This window comes from Musa acuminata, chromosome BXJ1-8 (genome assembly GCF_036884655.1).
Source record: "Musa acuminata AAA Group cultivar baxijiao chromosome BXJ1-8, Cavendish_Baxijiao_AAA, whole genome shotgun sequence".
Classification (NCBI taxonomy): Eukaryota; Viridiplantae; Streptophyta; class Magnoliopsida; order Zingiberales; family Musaceae; genus Musa; species Musa acuminata.
In genome coordinates, this window is record NC_088334.1 from 14619979 (window position 1) to 14632191 (window position 12213).

The window sequence follows — 12213 nt, forward strand, 5'->3', positions numbered from 1 at the left end:
TACCGATGCTTTGATAAAAGAAAGTTGTAGAGGATTGTTGATCTTCAAACTTTGGAGAAAAAAATACCGGTGAACGTCAATGGCCTCATAGATAGATAAAATAAGAATGGATGGTAGATCAAAAATATTGAACCACTATAAAATTAGTATGTCTCCCTATCTTATTTTTATGTTTTTCTCTTGTTCTTACTTATGAATCCCAAAATAATCAAAATGATTGAAAAACTTTTGTCAAGAGACTGAAAATATAGTTGAGAATGAAGTTTGACACAATAAACGTGGCAAAATTTCTAAATAAAGATATGACAAATATCTACATCAAACTATATATTTTTAAGAATGTGTTTTTATTTCTATTTATTTTGAAAATGGCTATACCAAGAAACGTGTGTGATTTTTAATTTTTCCAAACATGATTTGTGAAGTGTCACGCCACTCATCAAAACCCCTCGTAATTGGAGAACTAATTGGCCTTTCTCCATGATAGTTGCCATCTCGTGAGGTTTCAAAAAATAGGTTGGGCTGCTGGTTTTATATAAATTACTTGTCATAGCAAACAATTATTATGGTACAAACAAATCTGATACAAAAGAATATTCTCAGAACATAACTTCGATAATCATTAACTTATCCTTACATAGCTCTCACTGCATCAAACCTGGGCTCTTTGGCCGTGAACTTCTGCTTCACGTACACCTCCATGTAATCCCCGAAAACAAACTTGGGGTACAAAGCTGGAGCGTCGTCGTTGCTGATTCCCGGAGTGATGGTGGCCTTCAAGGAGGGGTTGTAGAACGAAGCAATGGAGCGGCGGTTGCCATCGCTGGTCGTGAGCACGCGGTGCCACACGCTCTTGTAGCGACCGTTGCTGAGTACTTCGATCTGGTCTCCGGTGTTGATGACGATGGCATTGGCCACAGGCTGCACATCGATCCACTTCCCATCTTTTAGGATCTGGAGGCCACCAACTTGGTCGTCCTGGAAGAGGAGGATGACACCGCCAGCATCGGTGTGGGCGCGAAGGCCGTTTACGAGGTCCAGGCGCGGGCATGGCGGATAGTGGCTCACCTTGGTGCCGAAGAAGGGCTGGTGCTCACCGTTTCCTGAAAATACTTTCTTGATGTAGCCATTCTCAAACCCCATATTCTCATCCATTACTTCCATCACTTTCTCAGCCAGCTTCCTCAGCTCTTCCCTGTACTCCTTCATGATCTCGCTGCATGAAGAGAGCAAACGTCAACAACTTTGGCGACAACCATCATATTATGAGTAGCAAATCAAAGATCAACAATCCAATTCTTGCGCTGGGGCAGCTAGCTATTCAGCAGTGATTATAATTGACTTTCTAATGTTGTTCATTCGTTTATGTGGAACAGGGAATGGAACAAGCAGCATTGGAGCTTCGTGAATGAAGTACCTGAACTCCGGAGGGTTGGACGGCCATTCGTTGTCGTCCTGGAGAAGGAAAACATCCTCCCAGTCCACGTTATCCAAGCGCTTAACATCGGCCTCTTCCCCTTCTTTTTCCACCAGTTTGTTCAACAGCTGCACTGGTTTGGATCCCTTGAAGCCCTTCGCTCTGAGCCGATAGCACTCCGAGCATACCTTCTTCACGCGATCCAGAAGCTCCACCGGAATCCCATGGTTCACCAGCTGCAAGCACATTAGATTACTTGGAATAAGTACCAGCTTCATGTTCAGAAGAACCATGGACGGGAGAAAGGAAGAAGATCGGGAACATGAAAGCACATCCTCCATGACAACAGACCTGAAAGAATCCCCATTCTTCACATCCATTGGCAATCTGTGCCAAAGTTTCGGCTCTTTGCTTGCCCTTCAACTTTGAGAAATCAATGACTGGAATGGCCATTTCTAATAAAAGATTTATTTTCTGAGAAGACGGATGCGATGCTTTGGTTGAACTTTGCTTCTTGAGTTCGATGAAAAGAAATGGAGCTACTTGGGGCTTTTTATAGTGCAAAGATTGAGCTTCACTTCAGATCTTACGTACAAATCAAAGGAAGAAACGAGGAAGTATGCCAAGTGTTGTTGGTCAACCTTTCTTTTCCTTGGTTATTAGAAAGAGACAAAGACTTGTTTGTCAACCTTTCTTTTCCTTGGCAAAGACCACAAGTACTTATTAGAAAGAGACAAAGACCACAAGTACTTACTAGACGATCATGGCAGGCTTCCAGAATGATCCATATCCAGCTCAGCTTGTACTGGTTTTGTTATTGGATTGCATCGTTTGCAACGTTTACGAAGAATTCCCAATCCGAATGAACTGCTCGATAAAATCGAGTAAAACATGTTACTTTCCAATTAAGTCTTATATCAATATATCATATTGAATGGATAGATAGAAGAGATGAAGCACACAGATAAGATAATATAATCTTTTTATACTCAAAATAATTTTACTATATAACTCTAAATCGATACCTCTTATGACATAACACACGAAGTCTATGTAGTTTTATCGGATATAATAAATTTAATATATTTAATATGAATCTTTTTTTTTTTTTGAAATTTTCAAGAACTAATGGTTAATTTGATTCATTCTACTATAGAGTTTTTAATGTATTTTACTTTTTGATATAATAATTTTTTTCTTGGTGCTTTGAAAGGATAGACAAATTTAATTCTAATAGTCTCTCTCCTAAACTTGTTTTATCTGACTTATCAAATTATTAAAATATTTTAAATTTGAAGAGTTTTGAGAGTATATTCAATGCTTATTTAACTTCACTATTCTCTTATAAAGTTAAATATCATATCAATATACTTCGATCTTTATGATATATTAGATTCTTGACTAAAGCAATTATTAACTTATCAAAATAAATCTTCATTAAACTTTTCTTTTGTATATGAAGTATCTGAGATAGTATTATTAAACACAAAAAGTTGTTGCAACATATTATATCTTTCAAGTTGATACAGCAACAATAGATTTTTTTTTAATGATTATATAAATGTAGCTTCACTAAGATAACATATAAAACTCATTATACTTTTTTCTATAGTTATACCTCCTAATCCAATCATTATTATGAAATTCAACAAAATATACCTCCTTATATGAAGCATATAACTTATCGTTCGTTTAATATATTATAATATCCTCTTAGTATTCTTCCAGTGAGATGCTTTAGAAGTTTCTATCAATCTACTTGTCAATTCAACTTCAAATAATATACCATATCGAGTGCATATTAAAAATTTTAAACATCTAAATGAACATTTATAATAAGTTAGACTAATTTGTTTATATTCTCTGTGGTCAATTTGGTACCATCATTGTATCAATGGATGATAAACTTTGATAAAAAAATTATTCAAAGGCTCTTTTCTATAGTGTCTTTCTGAAATAAAATTTTCTTTGCTATTGTTTGACTTCGATGCCCAAGAAATAAATCATTAAGTCCAAGTCTGTTATCTCGAACTCCTTCATTGAGTATTTAAATTTTATAATCATGATAAACCTGTTTTGTGTAAAAATTAAATCACTTACATGTTAGGAATGAGTCGGCTCTAAGAGGGGGGAGGGTGAATTAGTGCAGCAGTAAAAATTATGTTTCTAAAAATTCTTCGTATGTTCAAAACCGATTTCGGAAATATGCTTAGATTGAAAACATATGGAAGAATGTAGCAAGTAATGAGAATGTTGTTTACAGTTTAAAGTAAATTACTCAAAGTAAAGGCAAACCAGATTTTTATAATGATTCGATCGTCGTGACCTACATCCACTCCATCGATTCCTCTTTCGTCGAGGCCACCGGCATCCACTATCGGTCTTCCTTCAATAGGCGAAAACCAACCAGCTTTTACAACCAAGCAGTTGGAGAGTAGGATTGCTCAGAGCCCATATTCACTAAAGGGAGCCCGCCAAGTTAGAGGACAAGGTCAAGTAAGAGAACGTTACTACTAAGGAAGCTAAGGAGAACATAATCAGTGCAAATCCTACTACGCGATGGTAAAGGCCATGCATGAGAGTTGCAATCTGTCTTTCCATTGACCAAAGGGAGCTGCTTAGAGAACACAGATGTGTTAAAGCTATTGGGAAAATCAGGTAGTCGAAAGGGGCGAGGAAGCAATGACGAGTCCAGAGGGACTTAGTTACCCAAAATCAAGCATTAGTTAGAATGAAGGTGGACTCGGAGGAGTGCCATAGAGATATATCTACTGATAATGAAGAAAAGGGATGCAGATGTGAGGCGACGGATAGTAGGGCCATGGGCAAGGTAGCACCATGGTACCACAAAGGCAGGACTTCCGTGAAAGTCATTGATCCCTTGCTCTCATGGAAGGAGAGCACTTGGTCCTGAAAGGGGCCGAAGAGGTGGAGCATACAAAGGCAAACTCCAAGTACCAAGATAAGGCTGAAGGGCAGAGGCTAAGGAACTTCGTAAGACCGGTGTCAACGAGCTTCTCATCAAGATAACAGAAAGTGAAGGACTTCGGGTCATGCAAGAGTGCACGGCCAAGGAACGAAGCAGACAGTACATGGTGCTATACCTTTGCTACTCAGTGGAGTAGACGGCCGGGTTGATGGAGAAGATGATACAATCTCAGAGGCAACCAAAACTATTAAAGACTTACTCCAAGTTGGGGTGAAAACTTCCTGCATTCCAGAAGTTCGATGGCATTAAGAAGGTGAATCATATTAGCTAACTCAACGCAAGGAGTGCAAACACTTCAAGTGCTTCAGAAGTGTGAGCAAAGAGCAGGCGAATGCTAGTAACTAGCTCGATGCATGGAGTACAACCTCGAGGAGGTGGGCGAAGTCAAGTAACCATTGCCTTCTCAACTCTTAAGAGAATGAGTGAAACCGAGTACCCCAATTCTCTTATCTATCCAGTAGAGGAGCTCTACACAGGTTCAAAGACCCTTCGAAGATAATAGAAGACAATAGTTGTCAAATCCTCACTAATGGCGATCAATTCTATTGAGAGTAGACTACCTGCTTCATTTCCCAATATAATGCTAATCAAAAGTGGAAGTGATGCGAATTTACTTGGAAATAACAACTAAATAAAAGAAGAGTCGATGGACAATTTGTGGAGGAATAACCCAAAACTTCGAAAGTTTACGAGGCGATGCTCGTTAAAACTCCAACAAGGATCTACCCAGTTCAAGTAGCATGTGATATTTGAGAGACTAGCACATAGTAAGGATGGTCTTTTCCTTCATCTGGAGGATCCGCAGGAACCAACAGAGATCAACATAACTCAGCCAACCCCATACTAGAGTCAGAGTCATTAGCGAGTTGAAGCAGCATAGCAGATCAAAGGTTCGACTACTCCAAAACAGCAATGGAGAGCGGCTAGGAGCCAAGAGGCACATTGCAGTTGGAGCAGAAGATTGAAGACTCAGCAAAGGCGAGGAGTTGCAGTATCGGCAAAGGCTTCGACGAGGACGTCGATGAAATAAGTAGGGGAGAATGTCACAGACAAACTTCTAAACAGGATGTTTGATGTAATTCTTATGTATGCCCGTATCTTTTGGTATGTTCATGCTTTGCACAGCATGTAAAGGGATGGCCAAAGGCTTAATAGTCTCATTTTAGTTGGGTTTGGTGGCTGCTTTAGGCTTGTAAATAAAGGTTGTATCATGTGGACACTTATGAGAGATTTTTGATCTGTAGTAGACCATTTTGACCCTTTGTTGTGCAATTGTTCAGAGCTTGTAAAGTTTGTTTGTAATTTGCATTGTCTATGAAGTGTTTTCGGAAATGTTTGCTTGTGGATCCCGAGTGAGGAGTTTTTTCTAACCCGTCTTCTCTTTTGTGGGTCCTAAGGGACCATGGGAGGCTTTAGGGAGGTTGACCTTTGTGAATGAACATACAAGGGTACCGCGTGACCTAGGCAAAACCAGTTATGTCCATGACACACGGGTGTAGTGCCCGTAAGCGTCGCACTTGCGAGTGCCGCGCTTGCGGGCGCTGTGTCACCTACAGGTGCCGCCCTTGCAAGCAGGCTTCCCGCACACAGCTCACCTGTACGGGCAGGTCGCCTGCGGGCCCTGTGCCCGCAGGTTGCGCCCGCGGGCGGGGCACCCGTGGGCTGCTAGCCCCCCGCCGGTCAGTTGCTGCAGGCGCACATCCTACTAGTGCGTTGGCGCTGTGCTACCTTCTTGCGGTTGCCGCCCTTATGGCTGTCGCTGTAGGAGGCTGTACACATGCAGAAGGTAGCAAACTACCATCTACGAGGGTAGTAAGGGCAACAATAGTTATTTCTCTTTCTCGTTTTTGCATCAACAATTTTTACATCAAAAGCTTTTCCAAAACATAACACACGTAGTTCAAAACCAATCTTTCGCATGAACAACCTAGCTCTGATATCACTGTAAGAAAATCTAAGGGTAATATCACATGCGTAGCGGAAGAATATTAAAAATAAAATCCTCAATTTCTCAAAGATGTGTTCTAAGAGAGGGTGTTAACTAGGGAGATCGTATATCCCTGAATTGATACAGATTTCTAGGAGAGGGTGAAGGAAGTCAAGCGTCTTCCTTGCTAGTCATAGGTGCCCAGCAAGCTAATCACGTGAGTAATGGCATGTGTGACTTGACACATAATCTTTTTACTTATTATATTTTGACATTTATCACTTTATATTGACTATTGCATATATGCATTTATATATTGTGATGTCCTTGGATTTGTACAATAGAAATTGGATCGTAATGAGATCACGATAATGAGACTAATTCGCCTTTAAACATATATCATAAATAATCCCGGTTATAGGTTACTTGAGAGGGACATCGAGATAATCGGATAGACTGGTTTACTATATACCTGTCCATATGATGGATGTAGTTGGTCTCATAGTTACCTCCTCTCTAGTTGTGATCCACATAGTAAGGCTGTGACGATGCTCCTCAAAACTTTAAGCTTGCTATCTAAGAAGGAGAGGGGGAGGAGAATAGGAGAGGTAACCCAAAGAAGCTCTAGCCTTTGAACCATTGGTTCCCTCCTATTTATAGAGGTCCTCTATAAATTTAACCATAATGGATCCTGTATTATTGGGTATTGAATCTTCATCCAACTGCCTAAGCCTCTTAGATTAGTGGATCTCTATCCAATAATCTCTCATTGACTCTTATTGTATCTCATTCAAAGGATCCAATAATTCATGAGCTTATTGGATATCAAATAAGATAGGGGCTCCGGCGGATATCTCATATTCGAACCTCTACCCATCGCAACGCCTACCATATATGTACCCTTTAGGCCCAATATCGAGCTGGTCATGAGTCTTACCTGTCAGAACTCCTTTTAGGATAGTGAATTATTATCTTCATAATAATTCACTTGACTCATCGACTATCGACATACTAGGCCACTACGCTGGAGTCCCCAGACGAAATTGGAGAATCCAATCCATTGGATTTGTCTGTCCTTCGTTACTGTATACCTATAGTCCCTTATCCATCTAATATCCCAGTGACTATATACCGGGTATGGTGCTATCAAACACATATGGTTTCCACTCGAGTCTCGCTCTAATCGGATTCTCTTGGAGAACTATTTCTCTCTCAATCCGAATGACCCTAGCTAGGGATTTGCCTGAGCAAGTACACATAGGATATTCCTCTCATGACACCTAGAGTGGATGATCCTCTATCAATACTCAATAGTCCTCGTAAGGTTGGCTACCACTCCCGATAACCGGCTGTGCTAGATCTGGAACCTCCAGACCTATAAGTCCAATATCAAAGATTGAAGTATTCATACAGGACATCCTTGGTATCTCAAGTCTAAGGACCAGATACACCACTAGGACTATGGAATCGATGTCTAATAATAAGGCATCATCAACCATCTAGCATTTCGTAAGCGGCTCAATTAGTAAACTCATTCTTTAATGAGCACCTATATTATATCTCTAGTGTCCCCACACGAGCAGTTATGAGACTAGTTGCATCCATCATATGGATGGGTATACAGCACACCAGTCTGTCCGGTTATCTCGATGTCTCTCTCGAGTAACCTATGACCGGGATTATTTTGGATCTGTGTTTAAAGGCGAATCAGTCTCATTATCGTGATCTCATCACGATCCGATTCCCATTGCACAAATCCATAGACATTATAATATTTAAAGCAACAAGCAATATAAAGTGATAAAATGTCAAATAATAATAAGCAAAAAGACTACGTGTCAAGTCACACCGGTCATCACTCAAGTGATTAGCTTGTAGGGCACCTATGACTAGCAAATGCAACCTGAGGGATTCGTGTCCAAGTAGTATCCAGATAAGGTATGCATGTTACTTAAGTCCATTTATAAACTAAAGCAGGCTTCCCGAAGTTGGAACATAAGATTTGATGAGGCGATCAGATCTTATGACTTCGTTAAAAATGAAGATGAGCCTTACGTGTATAAAAAGGTAAGTGGGAGCGCTATCACCTTCTTGGTGTTATCTGTGAATGACATCATAATCATTGGGAATACTCTCAACATTAAAGGCTTGGCTATCTAGACACTTCTCCATGGAAGACTTAAGGCGAAGCATCCTATATTTTAGGGATTTGGATCTATAGAGATAGATTTAAGAGGATGCTTAGCTTATCTCAATCCAGGTACATAGACATCATTATCAAAAGGTTTGATATGAAATATTTCAAGAGAGGTCTTAGATTAATGAGACATGGAATTTTACTTTCTGATAGTATATGTTCACCTTGAATGGGGAGCTGGAATAGTTCCAAGCAAGATACTACTGATGACTTGACCATGAAGGCAGAATATATTACTACGACAAAAGCAACAAAAGAGAGGTCTGGATAAAGAAGTTCATCAAAGATTTGAGAGTCGTATTGAGTAGCATAGAACTGATTCCTATATATTATGATAATAATGGGGCGATCTCTCAAGCAAAGGAACCCAGGTCTCATCAAAAGTATTTTGAGGAGGTTCTAGCCTATTAGAGAGATTGTGGCCCATGAAGATATACCAATGGAAAGAGTTTCTTCCAAAGATAACATTGCAGATCCACTAACGAAGCCATTGTCTTAGATTATATTTGAGCATCACAAAGGTCTGATGGGGATCAGACACATATGTGATTGGCTTTAGGTCAAGTGAGAGATAGTTAGTTATAAGTGCCCTTCAAGCCAATCACGTAAGTGATGGCACCTGTGACACATTGCGACGATCTCTTTGCTTATTATTACTAATATTTTATCACATATTATCTAGATGTATATTGTGATATCCTTGGATCTATGCAATGGGAATCGGATTATGATGAGATCATGATAATTAGACTGATTTACCTTTAAACACAAATCCTAGATCATCCCGATCAAAGGTTACTCGAGAATGACATCGAGAGAACCAAATAGACCGGTGCATTGTATATTCATCCATATGATGGATCCGCATACTGAATGCTTGATGGTTAATGATATCTAATGTCAGACAATGATTCTGTAGTCCCAGTTGTATATCTAGTCCTTAGACTTAAGACACTAAAGATATCTTGTATGAGCACTTCATTCTTTGACGTCATATTTATAAGTTTGAAAGTTTCAGATATGGTATAACCAATTCTAGGGAATGATAGCCAACCTTACGAAGGCAATTGAGTATCAATAGAGGATCATCCACTCTTGGTATCACGAGAGAAATATCTCATGTATGCTTGCTCAAACAAAATCTCTAGCCATAGTCGTTTAGATTGAGAGAGAATTAGTTGGATGAGGGACTATAGACACATGGTAACTGTGGATAGATAAGTTTACCATATTAGATTCCCCTATACCATTTGGGGACTATGACGTAGTGATCTAGTATAACCATAGTCGATGAATCGATGAATTATTATAGAGATAATAATTTACTATATCAGAAGAAGTTCTGATCGGATCGACTCATGGCCAGCTCGGTATCGGGCCTAGAGAGTCACATATATATGATGAATGTTACGACGAGTAGAAGTATGGATATAAGATATTCAAAGAGCCCTTAGTTTAGATCCTATGGAGAAGATCTAATTACATAATTACATAGAGATCCAATTGGATAGAGATCCAATTGAATTGAGATCTAATGAGGATAGGATCCATTAAGGATTAAGCTACTTGCACCACTATAAATAGGAGGAACCTCATGGTTCATAGGCTGGAACTGTTGGTGGTCGCCCCTCCTATTCTCTTTAGCCCTCTTCTCCTCCTCCTTGGCTCTAGTAGCCTTGCGATGCACGTGGAGAAGGAGATCCAACAACGATCTAAGGAGCATCGTCGCTGCATTTGTTGTATGGATCACCACTAGAGTGGAGTACGTGAGTTCTCCTTCATTCACTTTATTAAATTTAGAAATTTCGGAAATATACGATCTCCCTAAGTAACACTTCTAACATGATATATGCGATTTTTCGGTTTTACGATTTTCTCATATACCAATCGTCGTACAATGACCAAGTACTTAATTTTGTGAAATTTTGTTTTGTTTTTATTTTTAGTTGGGCATGAGATGCCAACCCATGATTTTCCAATAGTATGAAGGTTCTCTCCTAAGCTTGTTAAAAGGAGAAAAGCTATAAAAAGGATAGTTGATCTTCATCCATTAGAAAAAATATTGATAGTGAAAGCCAATGGCCTCGAAGGAAGAGGAATCAAGAGTGGTTGTTAGTCAAAAAATTTTGAACCACTATAAATTGATTTGTTTTCCTTCTCTTACTTTTGATTTGTTATTGATTACTTATTTGCATTACTTACAACTCTTACTTGCATTTTTGGTTAATCATATTTCTAGTATGGATTTATCAATTGAAATTCAAAATCGATTAAAATTTGCTATAGCACTAATTCAACTCACTGCCATTGAACATGTAATTATATCTTTGTATTAGATTTCAATAAAATCTTAAATTGTCTTACCTGAAATCAATAGAAAAAATTAGGGTATTTAGAAGGTACACCATCTCTACAAAGGACTATGATATCCCAAATTTAAAAATTTTGATTTTTTCCGTATATAGATACGAACTTTACAAGAAAAATACTTCTTGGACATTGCATATGTTTTATGATCGCGTAAGAAGTAAAATTTTATGGCATTATCTATAGCTAAAGTTGAATATATTGCAATATAAGTATTTTGTGCATAATTGATATGGATGAGACACATTGACTTTGAAGTCGGGATATCGGAACATAAGTTGATATGATAGAAGATCGACTGATGATATGATGAAAGATTTAATAATATGCAGAGAACTCTTATGTCAGTCTTGGTCGAAGTTAATTTTAAAAATGAGTTAATTCCATCGAAAACAATTAAGGGTTAAAAGTGAATAGTAAATGGCCTTACCTACGTCTTTACTAGGCCATCATTGGGCTTGGCAGTAGCATCGCCCAAAGATTATACTAACTAGGTCAAGTAATATTACCTAGCTTAGGTGTTAGTATCATATGAGTCACCAAATGATATGCTAACATCCAATAATCATATCACTAATGTATCTTTATTTTTTAGTATTTTTTCTTAATTTACTCTATATTTTTAAGGTTTTAGGGCCTATAAATATTGTCTTCATGTTTGGCTGGTGAGAGCATCCATTGTGCTTGCAATGTTTTCCAATTCTCTATTAGAGGTTTGATTTTTATCTACTTTTTGGGCCTTAGTTGGATGACTAGAGGGTGCAGAGGATTGTTGATCTTCAAACTTTGGAGAAAAAAATACCGGTGAACGTCAATGGCCTCATAGATAGATAAAATAAGAATGGATCGTAGATCAAAAATATTGAACCACTATAAAATTAGTATGTCTCCCTATCTTATTTTTATGTTTTTCTCTTGTTCTTACTTATGAATCCCAAAATAATCAAAATGATTGAAAAACTTTTGTCAAGAGACTGAAAATATAGTTGAGAATGAAGTTTGACACAATAAACGTGGCAAAATTTCTAAATAAAGATATGACAAATATCTACATCAAACTATATATTTTTAAGAATGTGTTTTTATTTCTATTTATTTTGAAAATGGCTATACCAAGAAACGTGTGTGATTTTTAATTTTTCCAAACATGATTTGTGAAGTGTCACGCCACTCATCAAAACCCCTCGTAATTGGAGAACTAATTGGCCTTTCTCCATGATAGTTGCCATCTCGTGAGGTTTCAAAAAATAGGTTGGGCTGCTGGTTTTATATAAATTACTTGTCATAGCAAACAATTATTATGGTACAAACAAATC

The 12213-nt window shown here is 38.3% G+C and overlaps 1 protein-coding gene across 1 annotated transcript; it reads right to left on the reverse strand.

The window, feature by feature from the left end:
• Positions 1 to 581: 581 nt before the first annotated feature.
• LOC135587630 (1-aminocyclopropane-1-carboxylate oxidase-like) lies at positions 582 to 1885 on the reverse strand. Its single transcript, XM_065079250.1, has 3 exons — positions 1769 to 1885; positions 1418 to 1653; positions 582 to 1216 (listed from the first exon to the last, which is right to left on the reverse strand). The coding sequence occupies exons 1-3, from the start codon at positions 1868 to 1870 to the stop codon at positions 634 to 636; spliced, it is 921 nt and encodes a 306-aa protein (XP_064935322.1). The 5' UTR covers positions 1871 to 1885; the 3' UTR covers positions 582 to 633.
• Positions 1886 to 12213: the final 10328 nt, after the last annotated feature.

Coding starts and splice junctions, on each gene's coding strand:
- LOC135587630 (XM_065079250.1), bottom strand. CDS start 1,870: ATGGCCATTCCAGTCATTGATTTCTCAAAGTTGAAGGGCAAGCAAAGA. Junction 1,654..1,768: donor AAGAATGGGGATTCTTTCAG/GTCTGTTGTCAT, acceptor ATGTGCTTGCAG/CTGGTGAACCATGGGATTCC. Junction 1,217..1,417: donor TCCAACCCTCCGGAGTTCAG/GTACTTCATTCA, acceptor CTCTTCATGCAG/CGAGATCATGAAGGAGTACA.